Source organism: Camelina sativa, chromosome 12 (assembly GCF_000633955.1).
Source record: "Camelina sativa cultivar DH55 chromosome 12, Cs, whole genome shotgun sequence".
NCBI lineage: Eukaryota > Viridiplantae > Streptophyta > Magnoliopsida > Brassicales > Brassicaceae > Camelina > Camelina sativa.
This window is the reverse complement of record NC_025696.1, coordinates 1,970,361-1,988,698: the sequence shown is the minus strand read 5'-3', so window position 1 is coordinate 1,988,698 and position 18,338 is coordinate 1,970,361. Positions and strand designations below refer to the sequence as shown.

Below are 18,338 nucleotides of genomic sequence, written 5' to 3'. Positions count from 1 at the left end.
GAAAGAAAAGGGAAAACGAAGGGGAATGGGAATGATAAGTGGGAGAGGCCCGAGAAGAAGACGTTTTGTGTCGTTCGCTGTCTGTCCCTTAAACATGTCGAGAGGTCTCCTCTCGAGCCCTGTGTGTGTTGTTTGCTTCTCTTTTGCGTTGACTCTCGCTATCTCTCTCTTTGTTTTTTTGTTTTTGTTTTTTTTTTTTTGTTTATGTTACACTGCATTAATAAACAATTATTGTCGCTTGTGGGGTGAATTGATGTAAGAAGCCAAATAAAAGCTGAGATTAATTGTCGTTGGCCGTGGCTGATGAGATCAACCAAAAAGTTGAAAATTAGAAAGCTGCATGCTCAAATTTGTCTTTCTCTTTAACTATATATCATCAAACTACGAAACTAGAAACAAACCAAAGGAAAGCCACGAAAATCTGAACTATATAGTCAACTTAAAATACATTTAAAGAAGTAATACAATTTATGTGAACAGTGGAAAACAAAAGATGATATGCCGGGACAAAGCAATTAATTTGTTTGTAAGTGTTTTCTCTAGAAGGTCTTTAAATTATGGGATGGTTGCTTCATGAAAGGAGTATATTGGAGCAAATGAGAACAACTTGAAACGAGACAATAATAATGAGAGAAAAATGAAACTATATTATATATAATGTAATGGCTGTCATTTTCTCAGCCTTTAAATGTGGCTTTTGGTTGATAATAACATCGCATATTTTTGAGTCTTTTAGCGAAAAGTCTAATCTATATCATCTATTGGATATCTCCATCAACCATATAGTTATTATATATTTATATATATAAAAAGAATAATATTTATGCACCACGTCTAAAAGTAATATCCCATTCACTATCTCCATTTTGAAAAATTATACCTTCTTTTATGTTTATTTATTTATTTAGTAATTCCCCGATTGATTGTTACCGTTTGATGTTAGATGGATACGTAAAAGATTTACATATATACACTCGTCTTTACATACTTAAGATAATTTCTATTTTCTAAATGCATTACACTTTTCTTATCAAATCTCATACTTGATTGTTTCATTTGCGTTTAAGTTATGTTAAAAATGAAATAGAAAACTATTTTTCGGAAAACTACTAAACTGATGTAACTGTGTTTTAAAATATAAACGTAAGCACAAACCGAAAGTTCAATCAAACCCTCTATGAGCATGGAAATAAAGTTAAAATTAAAGACTTTGGTTCACTCAGTAACCTAAATAGGGCAATAGATGTTGAATTTTTGACTATGGTCCATCCATGCGTTGTTAGTGATTGGTCGGTCGGTCCATATCTTATTGTAATGATGTGAATTGTATTTATTTCACTCTCACATACTCATTATCCCTTTTTATCCAATTGGGATGCATATTATTTTCCCCTAACAAACTACAAATAATTGACTACAGAAGATTCCACTGCACCTTTAGTCTTTACCTCCTCTCATTGCTCATTTAATGACTGTTTTCGTCTTAATGGAGTTTTTAATGAAATTAAGAAATATATACATACTGATAACACTTAGGCTTCTGTATGTGTCCCCACTCTATAACAACTAAAATTTATTTCATACTACCTTTTTTTGTAACAGAGCAGGACCACTTCTTTTAGTCCTTATCAAGTCTAGTTAACTTTGAAATAGAACTGGCTCATACAATCTGAACTTATGATTCTTTATATAGAACTATTTCCAGAGGTTTGCGTTAGATCCTAACTTTTATCCTGACAGACACATACAATACCAATATATGGTATGCACATGTTACTTTAGCCAATTCAAAATACCAAGAGTCTTAAAGTTTAAACTAAACTTGTTGCATCTCCCTCTTCCTGGCATCAACGAGTAATGCAAGCCGTGCACATTTCCTTTTATTTTCTTCCAGTTCCTTTTCTAAGTTACTAACCTGTTTCATTATCCGTTTATTTTCAATGTTAGAACCGATATGTAATAAACAGATGTTTGATTCGTTTTGTACCGCGGAATCAAACTTACCGTATGCTCCAGTTCAGTTTCTTTCCTTGCATATTCCTCGCAACTGTTCCAAGAAAGCACACATCAAAATTGATTAGGATTCCAAGCGAGATATGAGACTGAAATGAGTATATATTTTTTTTTTCTTAATGTTGCGTGTATTGTACCTCATGAAGAGTTGTAAGTTCTCTTCGCTTATCTCGTCCGCTGACTTGCCAACAAGGTTGATTTCAACGTCCTAGGAAGATGGTTTCCACTTTAGTTTATTAAACTTGTGAACAAAACTTAAATCACTGAATGCATTTACTTACGGTAGCTGTAGGTTGAGGGTTGAGCTGCACAGGTTGGAAGTTACTTCTTAAACCTGTGTACTTTCTCAAATGCGGCGCTGCAACGGCAAATGTATGGCTTGATGTCCCATTACTAAGATTGATTTCACGTATAATTGGACCACCTTGACTAATTCTATCAGAAGGCAAAGGCAGAGGATTGGATGTATTAACAGTAGGCGGTTGATCACGTGTTCTCGGACCACCTTGACTGATTTTATCATTAGGCAAAGGCAATGGATTGAATGCATTGGCAGTAGGCGGTTGATCAGGTATTGCCACCCTTTTCGACTTATCTGCAAGCGTTTTATAAGTTTTGTATCCGAAAATGTGGCAGTGAGCATACCTGTTTTTCTCCATAACAAGCAGTAGAATATTAGTCAACCAAAGATATTGCGATTCGGAATCAAAATATCATATTTGACAAAATATTGAGAAAATGATTGAATTAGGTTTTGGAGAGGAAGAAGAGACCAGTAACTATGGACAATCTTTTTCAACCTCGCCTCCAGCCGCAGAAATAGAGAAGACCTCTCAAAATCTTGCTTATCGTGGGCTGGTTCTATGAAATTTGCTTCAAGAACTCCTGAGGAACAGATTTTGGTTTATGAGTCTCTCCCCCCAGGTCTTTACCTCCAACAAAACATAGTTAATAAAATCACAAAGGAGAATGAATCATTATACCCACAACACCATTGCCGATTCTTTCCCCTATGGGAATGACCATCCAGAAAGGCTGTAATAGTACAAGAGAAATCTCAACTTAATCAAGCCATATGCAAAGCAAAACGCTTAAGTAACAAATATGCTAGCAAACCAATCTTTTGATGTTCTATTAAGCATTGCGTTCTTGTAATGCTATATGAAAGGCGTACCCGAATGAGACGGTTTTTGTGATAGACATTGAAACCGCAAACTGCAAGCTTAGGCGCCTCCTTTATAAATCCAACTTTGATTTCAGTGGGAGCCTGTCACATGAACGCTTAGTGAGGTTTTTTTCTTTCTCACAACCAACACAAACATTAGATGCAACGGCAACATAACAAAACAATTAGCCAAAGCTCCACATAACAAAACTAGAAAAAGTCCATTTTATTTTACTTGATCATTTGTAGCGGTATGGGGCTTGTACTTTATAATCTCAGATACTCTTAATTCATCAGCAATGTTGAACTGCTCTACAGGGGTTCGCCGAAGTATAATTTTGAAATTGTTGAACTTTTTGAGATATAACGTTGAAGCGTAAGCCTAAGGATAAGAACAAACAAAGTGAATCAAACATCCTTGTGACAAAAATTAATAGAAAAGGAAGAAGATATCAAGGAGATTTACCCTCAGAGAGTAACGCAAGTGGTATGAAATATGAGATCTCTGTTCTAATACTTTATGGTGCAACCGTTTTCCGTCATGGACACCTTCTTCTCGGAGCCGGATGTCCTATACCAATATCAAAGCATAAGACCAGACCTAAGACACCTCTGGCAAGATATCTCATAGTATATCATTTACAGAATGTTTGAATTACCTCATCATCATCGTCAAAACTCAGCTCATAGATACCTTCATCATTAAGCCACAAGTTGTATATAATCACTTTTGTTCCATGTGTTCCAATATCCTCAAACTGGTAGGCGGAAGATGGAAATAAACGAATTAATTAAACATAGCGCATTCAAGAGGATTCATAATCTTCATACTGAATTAAAGGGAACAAAAGCACATTAGGACACAAATCAAGGAACAACAGTGATGCAATGAGAAATTCATAAGCTGACTCTTGAAAGTAACAACCTGCTGCCAAAGTTCAGCCTCTGTTGAAAACGGAGACCATTTGAGTAGAATTTCAAGGTTGGCAACCCAATCTTCTGGAGATCCATAGATAATTGGTTCTGGTCGCTCCTTGGATATATCAGTATCAATCTGCATTGCACATCTGATCTATTACTTGAGAACAAATAATTGTTGCACATCCTAGAGTTTCCAAGAATCATTTATTTCAGGCATGAAAAAAAGTCTAAAATGCTGAAGATTTTACCATAGGAACAATGACATCATCCTGACCAGTTTTTCTGAGGAACGTGTAAGACAGAAGACCAACGCTCTGAGTAGATTTGCTAAAACAGAATAGATAAAAAGGTTAAAAGACGAGCATAAACCAAATTCAGAGTATACGATGTACCAGATTTATCAATACCCTCCACGAGTTGAGCGACTAAAAACAATAGCATCAGCTCCAAGTCTCATGGTACTTGTCTTGAAACCGTTTCCATCTAAACACGAAAGGTGAAACTCTGGTTAGAGACCCCAGTTGAAGACCAAGACACTAATACCACCCAACTAGAAACAAGCTCAACATCTTATTAACTAAGTAAAACAATTACACTGTCCAATCGTCGTATTAGACTTCTTTGACGAGTAGCCTAAGCTCATGCATTTTCTGAGCCCATCGGGATCCATCCCAGCGCCATCATCTTCAAGTTAAAAAAACAAAAGAAAGATCATGTCATTGGCAACATCCAAAGCCACGGTTACTCAAAAAGCTATAAAAAAAATCATACAAAGGCAATGTACCTTGGAAAACTAAAGCTGGGGAATTATCTTTTGCAATATCAATCTTATCGATCTTAACAAACGTAGCACCATTTTGTATCTGAGGAATAAGCAATTAGATATAACCAAACACGGTAGAATGCTTAAGAAAAAAACTCACTCGCAATGAGCAAAAATGGAAAGAATCATCAAAAATAAACTTAAGAAAGCATTTCACTCCTCACACATACATACCTCGTCAACAGCATTGTCAAGTAGCTCAGCGATAGCTGCAATACATTACAAATCGACAAAGATGATAATCACAAAATTGTTCATTCTACACCTTCAAAGAGTAACGAAATCACAAATCTATCTGAATTAATAGCTGCAACAGAGTCAATTTCATAGTTTTACCTCCAAAAGCCCATTTGTGTGAAGTAGCATTCGAGTGAAGAAACTTTGGATGAACTCGAGCATGCTCAAGCATACCTGTAAAATCACATCAAACACCACAACAAATCATAATCGTGACGCATGCGTGTCTGTGTGTGAGGAAGCGAGAGAGAGAGAGTGAGAGAGAGAGATGACCTGGAGCAGTCGGAGTAACACCGGTAGGTATCACAAAGTTTTCTCCAGCTTTCCAGAAGCTCCGGCACTCTAGGGTTTCACGAGGAGCCACCGTGGCATGAGCAATCGTACTTGGAGCTTTCCGATTCTCCATTAGCGACGCCATACTTCGAGAAGCCCCTCTTCCTCCTACTCCGTCGTCACTGTCACTGTCACTGTCGAGCTGAATAACATCAGCGACTGCACTTTTCGACTTCCGTAGCATCATTCACCGACGACTATGAAAATGGAATCGGCAAAACGAATTTCGAATTCAGTGAGAAACAACAACGCGCGTTGCCTTTTCCGATTAAACTACTGAAACGTGTTTTTAAGCTTCGAGAAGAAGAAAAAGCAAACGTCTTTTATCAGTCATCACCGTCGTTGCTTTGCTTTTTTTGGTAAGAAAGAGTCTGATTGGGCCACAAAGCCCAATTATGTTACATGCTAATGTTACAAGGCTAATAATGTTACAAGGCTAATAATGTTACAAGCCCATATCCTAAAACTAATCTGAAGGATTGATTACCACTTAACTACTAAACTCTCTGTAACGTTTTTACTAAATTTGTTGCTGCAGCATCTCCTTCTTCTTAGCATCCACAAGCAAAGCAAGTTGTGCACATATACTTTTAGTTTCTTCCAGTTCCTTTTCTAAGCTCTTTACCTGTTTCAGCAAGCAAATAATACAGCTGTTAGAGTCCATGTAATATACAAAATTACTAATGTTTTTGTACTGCAGAATCAAACTTACCGTCTGTTCTATTTCATTCTCTTTCTTTTTATATTCCTCGCACCTGTTTTGAAGAATAATATATGATCTGAGATACCCATAATGACATAATATTACTGTTTTTCTCTTGTTAAGTAGTGTATATGAATATATATACCTCATGAAGAGTTGTAAGTTCTCTTCCCTTATCTCACCCGCTGACTTGCCAACGAGGTTATTTCCAGTATTCTGCCAAGATTATTTTCACTTTAGAAACAAACTTGTGAATCCAATTGAATCATAAACTTAAAATTCACTCACCGTAGCTGCAGGTTGAGGGTTGAGCTGCACGGGTTGAAAGTTACTTCTTAAACCTGTGGAATTTCTCAAATGTGGCGCTGGAACAGCAACTGTACGGGTTGATGTGGCGTTACTAACACTGATTTCACGTATTATCGGACCACCTTGACTAAATTTACCAGAAGGCAAAGGCGAAGGATTTGATGTGTTGACAGTAGGCAGTTGATCAGGTATCACTACCCTTTTCGACTTATCTGCAGGGATTTGAGCAGTTTGGTATCCGAAAACGTGGCAGTGGGTTTGCCTGTTTTTTACACCATAACAAACAGTAGAAAAGTCAAACAAAGGTATTGCAATTTGGAACCAAAATCATATTAAGTGATGACTGGGAAAAGATTTTGGAGAGGAAGAAGAGACCAGTAATCAGAGATAATCTTTTTTAATCTCGCCTCCAGCCGCAGAAACAGAGAAGACCTCTCAAAATCTTGCTTATCGTGGGCTGGTTCTATGAAGTTTGCTTCTAGAACTCCTGTGGAAACAAATTTTGGTTGATGAGTCTCTCTCTTTGGTTTTACCCCAAACAAAACATATTCAAAGAAAATATATGGAGAATGAACCACTATACCCACAACACCATTGCCTCTTGTTGACCCTTCAAGAAGGACCTTCCAGAAAGGTTGTAACGGTGCAAAGAGAGATCTCAAATTAATCAAGCCGGAAACGTAAGTGAAAATATGCTAACAAACTTACTACAGCTACTTCTCGAGATTAAGTACATGGAAATAACTGCAAAAATCAAAACGTACCCGGATGAGACGGTTTTTGTGATAGACATTAAAACCATTAATTGGAAGCTTCGGCGCCTCCTTGATGAATCCAATTTTAATTTCAGAGGCAGCCTGCAATAGGAAAGCTTAGTGGTTTAGGTTTCACAGTCTAAAAATTATAATATAGATTTATGTTTGCAAATGAAAATACAACAGGAGCTCCATGTATATAAAAACCAGCGAGTAAAAAGAAAGAAAAAAAAGAGTAAATCTTACATATTCTGTTGCAGCTGCTTGGGGTTTGTACATTACAGTCTCAGGATATCTGAATTCATCAGCAATGTTGAATTGCTGCACAGGGATTCCCCGAAGAACAATTTTGAAGTTTTTGAACTTTTTGAGATATAACATGGAAATGTAAGCCTAAGAATAAAGAAACCAAGTCAGCCTTTCAACAACCTTGCAACAGTAAAAATAAAAAAAATAGAAAGAAGATGTTTCAGGAGAATTACCCTTAGAGAATGTCGATACCGGTATGAAATATGAGATCTTAGTTCTATTGTTTTAGCGTGCAACCGTTTCCCGTCCTGTGCATTTTCATCTCGGAGCTGTATGTCCTATGATATCATTAAAGAAAATAAATAATATCAATACTTTTAAAACCCAACTTCTGCAAAAGACCTAACCCTGTAAAGAAGTATTAATTACCTCATCATCGTCATCAAAACTCAGCTCATAGATTCCTTCATCATTAAGCCACAAGTTGTATACAATTACTTTTGTACCATGAGTTCCAATATCCTCGAACTGGTAGTTGGACAATGGAAATATATGAATTAATAAACAATCCAAATTATAGTTAAACAATGAAACCAGAGTCTTTAGAAGGAAAGAACCTGCTGCAAAAGTTCGTCCACAGTTGAAAACGGGGACCATTTGAGAAGAATGTTAAGGTTGGTGGACCAATCTCCGGGGGATCCATAAACAACTGGTTGGGGCTGACCATTGGATATATCGAAATCAATCTGCGTTGCAGATATGATAACATCAATTGAGATCACATAAAAGTAGCAGACTAAACAGTGTAAGTGTATATTCATTTCAGGCATGGAAACAAAAGACTAGATATGCTGAGAATATTACCATAGGAACAATCACATCATCCTGACCAGTTCTCCTAAGGAATGTGTAAGACAAAAGACCGATGCTCTGAGTAGATTTGCTGAAACGAAGAAGATAAAAAAAGATAGTTAAGTTAAAAACAATAGTATACGCCAAATCCATAGTGTATATGAACCAGATAATATCAATACCCTCCACGAGTAGAGCGACTAAAAACAATAGCATCAGCTCCAAGTCTCATGGTACTTGTCTTGAAACCATTTCCATCTACACACAAAAGTGAAACTACAGTTAGATACCTGACTCTTGCACCTAACCAAAAACAAGATCAATGTCCCATCACCAAAAATAAAACAATTACACTGTCCAATCGTCGTATTAGACTTCTTTGAAGAGTAGCCTAAACTCATGCATTTTCTTATCCCATTAGGATCCATCCCACCACCATCATCTTCAAAAGAAGGATCATGTCATTAACAACATCCAAATCCACGGTTACCTCAAAAGCATCACAAAATCATACATAGTGTACCTTGGAAAACTAAAGCTGGAGTATTATCTTTAACAATATTGATCTTATCAATCTTGACAAAGGTGGCACCGTTTTGTGTCTGAAGAAAAAGCAAACAAACATAAACCAAACAATATACGAATTCATTGGCAATGATCAAAAAAACAAAAGGAAGAATCTAAGATTAAGCATACCTCGTCAACCGCATTGTCAAGTAGCTCTGCTATTGCTGCAATACATTATAAAGAAAAGATCATCACAAAACTGTTCATTCTAATCTAATTGATAGCTGCAACAGAGTCAATTCATAAGATTTACCTCCAAAAGCCCACTTATGTGAAGTAGCATTCGAATGAAGAAACTTTGGATGAACTCTTGCATGCTCCAACATACCTATCAAATTTTTTCATCTGATCAAGAAAAACCATAATTGTGGAAGCTTTGATTGATAAGAGTGTTAGAGAACTAACCTGAAGCAGTTGGAGTAACACCGGTAGGGATCACATAGTTTTCGCCGGCTTTCCAGAAACTCCGGCATTCTAGGGTTTCTCGAGGAGCCGCCGTCGCAGCATCACCAATCGGAACTTGCTGATTCTCAATTAGTGATGCCAAGCTCTGAACCATTCCTCTACCTCCTCCTTCTCCTCCGTTATCCTCGTCGCTGTCACTGTCGAGATTTACGATCTCGGCGACTGCGTTTTTCGCCATCACCGACGGCGAGAAGAAACGAACTCGAACGAAACAGCGTGTTGTTTTCCTATTTTCTAATTGAGACAACGCGTTGTTTGCAAGATCACTAGGGCTTTTGCTTTGTTTAACTTTGCTTTTTGCGGCAGTTTAACTAATAAGAAAACAGTTTAACTGATAAGAAAACAGCAAGGCGTGTCCTTATATATAACCCTCGATATCATTATTGCCTTGGTCTTACGGTGCCAGATCACTAGACCTAATTGGGCCACAAAGCCCAAATATGCTATAAGCCTATATAACCCAATATTATAATTATGTAATTTTAAATATTATTTTCTAAAATAAATGTCGTCCCATATAGCATTTTCTTTGATCACGACCAATGCGAAGTCTATATCTATAACTCATTGTTGAAACTGATCCGAGGCATTTTTGGAGTAAAAATCCAACACAAACTCTAATTAAAATTTAATACAAGTTTATATAAAAAACACCAAAAATCCAAAAAAAAAAAAAAAACAAACCAAATAATCAATCTAAATAGAAAGAAAAAAAAAACTCTAAACAAAACCAACTTCAGACCCTATTGTCGGATGTCAATTCTTCCACCGGGAAAAAATGTCTGTTATGTAACATAATTGAGTCAGCGGCCACAGGTTCATTATCTTGATTTCTATGCCATGTGTATAACGCATGAGTTCTATTCAAAATATCCAAAACCGCATGACCAAAACTAGCTTCTCTATACGCTGAATAACTTGGTGGCGGATCAGTAAAACTACAAAAAAAAAAAAAAAATCAAAACAAGTCTTAGTTTCATATCACCATAAAACAACAAAAATATTAAACATAATAATATGGGTTGTTACCTATTTGCAATTCCTTCAATGTTTCCTCCATCTCCTATAGTGATGTAAATCGGGGCAGAAGGATCTTTCACAGGAGAGCTCAAGGCATTGGTGATGTTATATTTGATATTGGAGATACGGTGGGATCTCTCATAAGAATGGACGTGACCGGATATAACCAAATCAACTTTGTTGTTAACAAACCACGGCTCAAACATTACTCTCATGCTTTCACCTTCCATGTAATGGTAGTTGTTGCTGTTATACCACGGCGCGTGAACCATGACAATCAACCACGGAGTCTCTTCTCTGTTCACCTTCTTCAACTCTTGCTCGAGCCACACGTATTGAGGTGTGTATTTTCCTAAAGATACGAATAACAATATGTTATACAAAAAATAATAATAATAATAATAATAACATTCAAAAATCCTAATGATGTTGCGTGTTAATTACCGTAGGCAGAGTAAGAAGAGAAGACGATGATGTGAGCAGAGGCACGTCTAATAGAGAACCAAAGAGGAGAAATACTCTTCGAAGCTTTGTAGGAGTTATGGTAACGGTGAATAAAGGGCTTGAAGGCATGAGGCTCTCCCTAATTTAGATTCAAAAAAGTTCTTAAAACTGAAACTAGTTATTAAAAAAAAAAAAAAAGCTATATTTGAGAGAATTATGATATAAACTCACTATGTTTGGGACAAAATCAACTTCGTGGTTGCCGGCAGCATAGATGAAGGGTTGGTAAGCAGCACAAGGCTCTACAAATCTTCCCCAAGAATCCCACTTTCGTTGGTCATGGTTCGGGTGGTTGTCTGCGTAAGATAAATCTCCAGGAAAAAGAACGGCTTGTCCTTTAGGGTTTGACATGTAATGATACAATGTCTTTTTAGAAGCATAAGTTTGTCCAAGATCACCTGTACGGACACACACAATGTATATATTAGATACATCGATTTGGAAGTAGTAATGAAATCTAGCTTTTGTAAAAGAAAAATAAGTACCAATAATGCCGAATGTGTATGGAACGTCTGGTCCAACCTTTGGAGGAGTAGTAAAGTTGAATTGTCTAACGGTTTCATTACTACCAACTTCATAGATGTACTTGGTATCGTACTGCCGTGTAATACAAGAAAGAGATTTTATCAAAGTCTTTAAAACAGAACAAAAAAAAAGTAATGTTGTTATTTGGTTGACAAGCTAAGTTATACAAATTAAATTAGCACAAACCTCGAGTCCTTTAATGGTGGCGTGATGAAGAAAGCCAGAAGTATAGTCATAGAATCGGTAAGACGATGTGGAGGCATGAGTTCTCTTCTTTTCTGGCTTCACGTCGCCATCAACGGTCTTCCAGTAAGTAACGACGTTAGAATTAGCTAGATTTAACGGTGTTACCCACGAGATGATGATGCCACGTCCATTGTAATCTCCTTGAACGATATGGACCTAGAGCCAAGGGTTCGAATTGTCAATACAATAAACATAGATGATGACGACGTACATGGTTCAAAAGAAACGTAATTTCAAACTGTTAGACACAACTAAGAAATATAAACCTGTTCAGGCGCATTGTGACCAGCCGGAGATGGAAAAGTTGAGAGAGGCATCTCGTTTGATGGTTGAGCTTGTCGAACAAATTTGCTCGTTATACCACCGTGGATCACGGTGGTAATGTTTAGGAACACAAAAGCAAGTATAACTATGTTCATCCTCATACTTGATCGCTGCTGCAAGAGTCTTGCTTGAGTTTGTTTGTTTCTCATTAAGGATGTATGGTATCGTATTCGTATATATACAACTTAATCAAGGTTTTTTTTCTTTTTTTCAAAAGAAGAGATAAAGTTGAATTTTAAAGAATATTGTTTCTTTTGGGAGTAATAATAGATAGGAAAAGATTCAAATTCTAATTCTAATAGGAAAAGATTGAAGTGATTTTTTATAAACATTGCTTAGATATGATATTAGAATCTCCATAACATTATTGGATATTAGTAGATTCAAATACCAATAATCAAATATGATATTAGAATCTCCAAAACATTATTGGATAAATATCAAATCATATTGCGTATATCATATTTTATTTATATTATAAAAAAAAATTCTGTAATTGTGTAAAAAATTCTGTAATTTATAATATAAAACAAAATTTCTGTAAAAATTCTTTTTTTGACAACATTCTGTAAAAATTCTGTAATTGCATAAATCATATTTGCTTAATAGTATTAAAATAAAAATTCCACAATTTTTTATGCTAAAGAAAACTTGAACTAAATTAGGAAAGTGAAACGACAAAGACGTTTGAAAGAAAAAAAGGTTCACAATAGGATCTCCTTTCTCCTAAACCTGAACCTTCTTTTGTTGATTACAAAGACAAATCAAACCAAACCTTAAACCTGACTTCATTCAGACCTAATGGTCCCGGTCTCCATAACCGGTTAAAATGGTCGGTGGTGACCGGTGGCCAGAATGTTTTTTGACAAGACCCGGAATTGCCCGAGACCCATCAGAACTCTACAGACTCTCTTCTCTCTTACCTAACTCAACCTACTCTAAACCCGGAATTGTTTAAACACACACACACACGCACACATTTTAACACAGCTTACATTTGTTTTCTTCTTCCTCTCTCTCTGTATTGTTTGGTTATACATTTTGTAGTCAAATGGCTCGCTCAATGGTTGTCTTTAAGGTCTCCAAGTGGTTACAGATGTCTCTGGGGCACAAACTGCTTCAACCGTCAACCGTTTCAGCACATTCGGACAAGGGTCCTTCCCGAAATTGCTGTTGGAGATCGTCACTGCGCATCTCGCTTTCCCTACACACTTCTGCATTATAACAAAACACACCTTGGTTATATAAAATAAAAAAGTCTGATTGCAATGTTATCTATGTAAAAAGTTCAGTCTTTTACCCTCTCTAAGATAGCGTATGAGGTAGTGGCATGACACTCTCCTTGTTGGTAACTCCCGCAGGTTCCTAAAGGAGTCCCAAAGCTTGCAAATTTAATAGATGCAATAGCTTGACCTGGACTACATTTCAAATGAACCTTAGGTCTATGAAATGTCTGTCCTTTTCCATAGCTTTCGATTTGCCAGTTCTTGATATTAGGGTGATATTCAGAAACTTCAGCACAAACTCCGGATACTGATCTTTTGACCAAAGAGATGGTTGATGGGTTTCCACCAAGCTCCTCGAATATAACCAACAGATTTTGGCTCGGCTTTAACCATGATCTCGGAACATGGTACCATCTTTGTGTAGGTTGACCACAGCCGGTTTGGCATTTGTTTGGTTTATATGTTCCGGTGTAGCTACAATGACCACAGTCACCAGTCGCAAATGCTGTCCAGTATCTCCCAATGCTCTCACCGTTCACCCAAATCTGACCTTTTCCCATTCCTTCCATGTCCAAAGCAAGCGGCTCGTTTCCTTCAGGTGCATCAAAATAAGTCTGTGATACAAAACAACAACAATTCCGTTAGTTCAGTCAGATTCCAATTTCCGATAACAGCGTGTCAAGTTGCGATTCATTCAATCTAACCTTGTGCCATGTCAAAGGTTGAGGCTTCTGTACAGTTAAGGACGCATCCATCCACCCAAAAGAGGGAGTGTTGGTTGGAAATGCAAGATTCATAGCTTCACCTTTCAGCCCCACCTGATAATAACAAGTTAAACAACTCAACGTTGTAAAAATGGAAACCAAGAGATAGAATTTTTATGGAAACAAGACGGATAAGATAAGTTACCTGGTATGTCCATTTTTGCCATGACAAATCCCTTTTCCCTTGACTCAACCCGTGCAATGCCACTGGACCCAAGATTCCAGTGTTCCATGACTCAAAGTGTCCACCCACATTCTTCATAAACGGAAAAAACAATAATAACAAAAGCATCAGGAAAAGAGAAAAATGAAAAACAACTTAGAAAGCTGGCGAGAAAAAAAGAATATTAACTGGTAATCCAACAGCAACACTCAGCAAAGCAATTTTGTTAGTTCCAGAATGCAGATTGATCTTTCCCTGATAAGTGAATCTCCTGTTTTGCCTTGTTCCGAAGGCAGAACCTGCAATTCATATATATAAGTTTGCATATCAGAAACTCTCTATGGGAAGTTAATGGGCCAAACTATTGGAAGAACCATACCCGAAAGCTGTCCATTGACAAATATATGCACGGCGTGGCCTGTAGATTGAATAATGAGAGTTGGTAGCTCTCCTCCATGCAAGAATGATTCAGTTTCTTTGATATCAACACTGCATACAAATTCAAGATGTTTATTAGAGAATCACATTGAAGCTATGGAAAGTTACGTCTAATGAGATAGCATGTGGTTTTCTTTACCTGGTCATGTACCAAAGATAATCGCTTGTGTCCCGTGTGACATTTATCTGTTCCAAGAGTCCATGAGTAGTGAATGTAGAGCTGTCATCTAGAGAAGACAGATCTTCCAAATAACTCTGCCACTGGAAATTCTTTGTGTTTGTCGGCAACATTTCCATCTGTGATGTTTGAACTCCAACCTGCAATCAAAGAAGAGAAATGCACAAGTTTCAGAAAAATCATAAACAGGAACCACAATCCCCAGTCTCAGAACAATCATATACACTTACCTTTGCAGTATTGAAGACTGCATTTCTACAGTCAGGAAGAATACTGATTGACCAAGGAGGTAAGTTATAATGAACGTTGTTGAACAATACTCTTGCTGCGGACTCTGTATCATAGTTTGCAAGGAAAGCTGAACAATCTCCTGATTCTGAAGAGTATACATGAGCCTGTGAAAATAAAGTAAGAAAAGAGGGACATACTTTAGTAAAAGCTACAGAACATTTCTACAACTTAACCAAAACGAACCTATCATGATAAATGCATTTATTACCTGTTGCTTGTTTCCTAATGATGTTTCAACAGGATCAGCTGAAACCAGAGCTTTTTCACACATCTTGATAGCTCTGTGGAGCTCCTTTAGATGACCATATTTAGGTTGTCTGATTAAACCTATTTAGCATTAAACAACCACTCAATTAGTACATAAGGAAGGCCTTATATTCCATTAATGTGTAGGCACTTTTGTTTGTTTCCTGCCCTTACCATATTCATCAATCGGAGCATCATAATCATAGCTGGTGGTGACAAAGGGACCTCCGGCTGTTCTTCCGAAGTTAGTTCCTCCATGATACTGTTCCCAAGAAATGACAATGAATCTTCCATTTTAAGATGCTCGATGTTGATGATAACCAAATCTTATAGTGTTAGGTGCTAGATGATAAACCAAGTTGCTTAAGTATACATACCATGTAGTAGTTAACAAAGGATCCTCCTTTTTGTATGAAACGTGCAACGGCAAACGCCAGATCCTGAACTGGTCTACGGTGCATTGGCCCACCGAACTCAGTGAACCTGATAATGCATTTCCAGTTTACAGGGTTAAAAAGTTACATATTGGCAGATGATAAAACCATGTACACATATAAAGTGAAATCAAATGAGAATCTGTACCAGCCACTCCATGCCTCCGTCCATATCAAAGGCTTGTATGGCTTGTTCGGAGCAAATGAATCACAGTAGAAACCGTTGCATGTGTTTATCTGTTACCAAAACCAATAAGTTTGAGTCCATTGTTCAAAGTCAAAGAAATTCACCAGCTCCAGACCAATTAACTAACTAACACTTACTAACTTATTAGAAAGCTTATGCAATCAAGAAACTCACCACAGGGTCAGGGGCATCGTCTTCTTTGCACATAACCCACGGGACACCAGTCTCAGTTGCTATAGCCATTTTAGCAGCCCAAGTCATGTAGTTGTGACCTTCAGCGCCCAATAACTGTCCTTGTCTTCCATACTCGTTTTCAATCTACAGTAAAATAAAAAGACGCCTTTCTATTAATATTAACTTACATAGATCACTAATAAACATAACTCAGCATGATCACTAATCAGAGTATTAGCCTGTTCAGTTAAAAGTTTTTACCTGAGAAAGGATAATGGGACCACCCTGAGACTCAAACAAGTTCTCACTCTTCATCAGCTCAACAATTCTCTCTGTAAATCCTTGCATAGCTCTCTGCAAACATTATCTCAACAACATTAATATCTAAAAATAAGTCTTATCTACAGAGCTTCTAATCAAGTAAATGCTTTGAGATGGTAAAAATTGGATAATGGAAACTCAAAACAAACCTTGAAAGGCTCATTATCAGTTCTGAAACTGATTCCTGGAACATACTTGAGCCAAACAGGGAATCCTCTGGTCATTTGCCAAGTAAAAAACAAAAACTTTAGTGAACAGAAACAGTAACTGTAAACATACACACACATATGTAACCAAATCTAGAGGCAAGAAAGGAACTTTATAGTAATTTTACCCAAAATTCCACTCGGCGCAAACATAAGGTCCGATTCGAAGATGAGCATATAAACCAGCTTTGTGTATCGTCTTCACAAATCTCACCAAATCATTCCTCCCTTCAAAATCGTACTGAGAAGAAGAAAGGAACCATCAATATTCAAAGAAAAGAGTAACATAATTGAATGAAGAAAAGTAAGAAAAAAGTTTGTACTTTTCCAGGAGAAGGCTCATGGAGGTTCCAGAAAACGTAAGTCTCAATCACATCAACACCTCCATCTTTCGCCTTCTGAATCAAACCTTCCCACATCTATAAAACAACACCAGAATAAAACTGTTAACAATTGAAAAAACTAATTGATAAAAAAAACAGAACAAAGAAAGAAACAAAGTTAGGGTTTTTTTTTGTGATAAACCCTCAAAGTAAAGGGCTTTAAGTTGAAACTTACATCAGGAGTGCTGCGAGGGTAATGTATGGAGCCAGAGAAGAGGATTCGTCTCTGCCCATTAATTAAAAGTGCTTTACGGTCATAAGTAACTCCGCATTGCACAAATCCAACGCCTAGAATCAAAAACCCTAAGCATAGCCATAGAATCATTCGAGAAGCTGAATCTCCACTCCCCATTCCCCACATTTACCCTTCTTCACAGACAACAACAAGAAGAAAAAGGAGGAGTTCAACAAGGAAGCTTCTTCTTCTGGATATGTGTTGTCGCTCTCTGTGTGAAAAAAAGAAAGGGTTTTTAATAAGGAGAGAGAGAGGAGGAAGAAGAAGACGAAGGAGAAAGAGAGGAAGAAGAAGGGGTTTTTATTGCACTTCACAAGTGTCTACTCGCATCATCACTGCGTGGCCGTGAGCTACCGACGCTTTCCCACCAATTTTTACACATTTATTTTATTTATTTTTTTCTGTTTTAGTATTAGTATCATATTACGATGTTATAACGGAAATAAATTAATAAAAACAAAAATAACGGGAAGATATAAAGAAAAGAAGAAAAAAAAGTGAGTTGATTAATGATATTTTTAGGAGGAGAAAAAGGCAAAAGAGAAGCACGTTGATTGAGTTGAAAAGCAGCTAATCACGCTATATTTTTCTTCAGTTTCTTCTTTTTTTCTTGATTGATTTTATTATATCTAGTGCGTCATTACTCACTACCTTAATGTAAAGATGGTATGTTATTGTTTTGGGTTTGATATATAAGAAGATTCAATTAGTAGTAGAGATGTTGAAATTTTGATTTGGTTATTTAAAGTTAAGTGTGATATGAAGAAAATTAAAGACAGAGTACGTGTGAAAGTACATTGATTTATTATTAGTGAAGTGGAGGAGTCTTTTGGGATAGTCGTCGGAAATGGATTCACATCGTACATGTGTCTTCCACTTCCAATCTCCAAATCACAGTATACCTGTCATTTTGATATGTACACAGGCTTTTTTACCATACTATTCTATTCACCAAATTCGCATTATTCCAAACTTTTATTTTTGTTGTTTTCTTTGGCCTAGCTAATATGAGACTACTTCTATCAAAATATTTATGATGGAAGAAAAAAAAAATGTATAAATGAACAACCATAATAAGTTT

At 36.8% G+C, this 18,338-nt stretch overlaps 4 protein-coding genes across 4 annotated transcripts; all 4 read right to left on the bottom strand.

The window, feature by feature from the left end:
• On the bottom strand, positions 1,664-5,793 carry LOC104729553 (protein MICRORCHIDIA 2-like). Its single transcript, XM_010448506.2, has 18 exons — positions 5,433-5,793; positions 5,259-5,333; positions 5,097-5,131; positions 4,884-4,962; positions 4,694-4,783; positions 4,507-4,582; positions 4,348-4,426; positions 4,104-4,232; positions 3,838-3,936; positions 3,645-3,749; positions 3,414-3,560; positions 3,188-3,280; positions 2,997-3,048; positions 2,787-2,898; positions 2,295-2,658; positions 2,151-2,221; positions 2,005-2,047; positions 1,664-1,915 (listed from the first exon to the last, which is right to left on the bottom strand). The coding sequence occupies exons 1-18, from the start codon at positions 5,677-5,679 to the stop codon at positions 1,817-1,819; spliced, it is 1,995 nt and encodes a 664-aa protein (XP_010446808.1). The 5' UTR covers positions 5,680-5,793; the 3' UTR covers positions 1,664-1,816.
• LOC104729554 (protein MICRORCHIDIA 1-like) lies at positions 5,797-9,709 on the bottom strand. The gene is made up of 18 exons (XM_010448507.1): positions 9,333-9,709; positions 9,181-9,255; positions 9,057-9,091; positions 8,884-8,962; positions 8,713-8,802; positions 8,543-8,618; positions 8,373-8,451; positions 8,126-8,254; positions 7,938-8,036; positions 7,742-7,846; positions 7,506-7,652; positions 7,269-7,361; positions 7,088-7,127; positions 6,880-6,991; positions 6,484-6,766; positions 6,341-6,411; positions 6,205-6,247; positions 5,797-6,117 (listed from the first exon to the last, which is right to left on the bottom strand). Exons 1-18 carry the CDS (start codon positions 9,568-9,570, stop codon positions 6,013-6,015), a joined length of 1,899 nt encoding a protein of 632 aa, XP_010446809.1. The 5' UTR covers positions 9,571-9,709; the 3' UTR covers positions 5,797-6,012.
• LOC104729551 (purple acid phosphatase 25-like) lies at positions 10,129-12,112 on the bottom strand. Its single transcript, XM_010448504.1, has 7 exons — positions 11,954-12,112; positions 11,628-11,843; positions 11,402-11,513; positions 11,088-11,314; positions 10,857-10,995; positions 10,422-10,764; positions 10,129-10,330 (listed from the first exon to the last, which is right to left on the bottom strand). Exons 1-7 carry the CDS (start codon positions 12,110-12,112, stop codon positions 10,129-10,131), a joined length of 1,398 nt encoding a protein of 465 aa, XP_010446806.1.
• Positions 12,645-17,609, bottom strand: LOC104729552 (beta-galactosidase 3). Its single transcript, XM_010448505.2, has 18 exons — positions 17,198-17,609; positions 16,963-17,058; positions 16,768-16,880; positions 16,583-16,649; positions 16,374-16,466; positions 16,113-16,256; positions 15,900-15,988; positions 15,695-15,800; positions 15,492-15,579; positions 15,280-15,398; positions 15,011-15,175; positions 14,742-14,920; positions 14,544-14,653; positions 14,354-14,463; positions 14,147-14,257; positions 13,942-14,055; positions 13,312-13,851; positions 12,645-13,225 (listed from the first exon to the last, which is right to left on the bottom strand). Exons 1-18 carry the CDS (start codon positions 17,381-17,383, stop codon positions 13,085-13,087), a joined length of 2,571 nt encoding a protein of 856 aa, XP_010446807.1. The 5' UTR covers positions 17,384-17,609; the 3' UTR covers positions 12,645-13,084.

What these genes read in the sequence shown, in the direction of transcription:
- LOC104729553 (XM_010448506.2), bottom strand. Translation starts at nt 5,679, where the DNA reads ATGATGCTACGGAAGTCGAAAAGTGCAGTCGCTGATGTTATTCAGCTC. An exon ending in TGTTACTCCGACTGCTCCAG is followed by an intron (nt 5,334 to 5,432) that starts GTCATCTCTCTC and finishes GTGATTTTACAG; the next exon opens with GTATGCTTGAGCATGCTCGA. An exon ending in AAGATTGTCCATAGTTACTG is followed by an intron (nt 2,659 to 2,786) that starts GTCTCTTCTTCC and finishes GGAGAAAAACAG; the next exon opens with GTATGCTCACTGCCACATTT.
- LOC104729552 (XM_010448505.2), bottom strand. Translation starts at nt 17,383, where the DNA reads ATGTGGGGAATGGGGAGTGGAGATTCAGCTTCTCGAATGATTCTATGG. An exon ending in ACGATGCCCCTGACCCTGTG is followed by an intron (nt 15,989 to 16,112) that starts GTGAGTTTCTTG and finishes TTTTGGTAACAG; the next exon opens with ATAAACACATGCAACGGTTT. An exon ending in CAGTCTTCAATACTGCAAAG is followed by an intron (nt 14,921 to 15,010) that starts GTAAGTGTATAT and finishes CTTTGATTGCAG; the next exon opens with GTTGGAGTTCAAACATCACA.
- LOC104729554 (XM_010448507.1), bottom strand. Translation starts at nt 9,570, where the DNA reads ATGGCGAAAAACGCAGTCGCCGAGATCGTAAATCTCGACAGTGACAGC. An exon ending in TCCAGCTTTAGTTTTCCAAG is followed by an intron (nt 8,803 to 8,883) that starts GTACACTATGTA and finishes CTTCTTTTGAAG; the next exon opens with ATGATGGTGGTGGGATGGAT. An exon ending in AAGATTATCTCTGATTACTG is followed by an intron (nt 6,767 to 6,879) that starts GTCTCTTCTTCC and finishes TGTAAAAAACAG; the next exon opens with GCAAACCCACTGCCACGTTT.
- LOC104729551 (XM_010448504.1), bottom strand. Translation starts at nt 12,112, where the DNA reads ATGAGGATGAACATAGTTATACTTGCTTTTGTGTTCCTAAACATTACC. An exon ending in CCACCATTAAAGGACTCGAG is followed by an intron (nt 11,514 to 11,627) that starts GTTTGTGCTAAT and finishes ATTACACGGCAG; the next exon opens with TACGATACCAAGTACATCTA. An exon ending in ATTGAAGGAATTGCAAATAG is followed by an intron (nt 10,331 to 10,421) that starts GTAACAACCCAT and finishes TTTTTTTTGTAG; the next exon opens with TTTTACTGATCCGCCACCAA.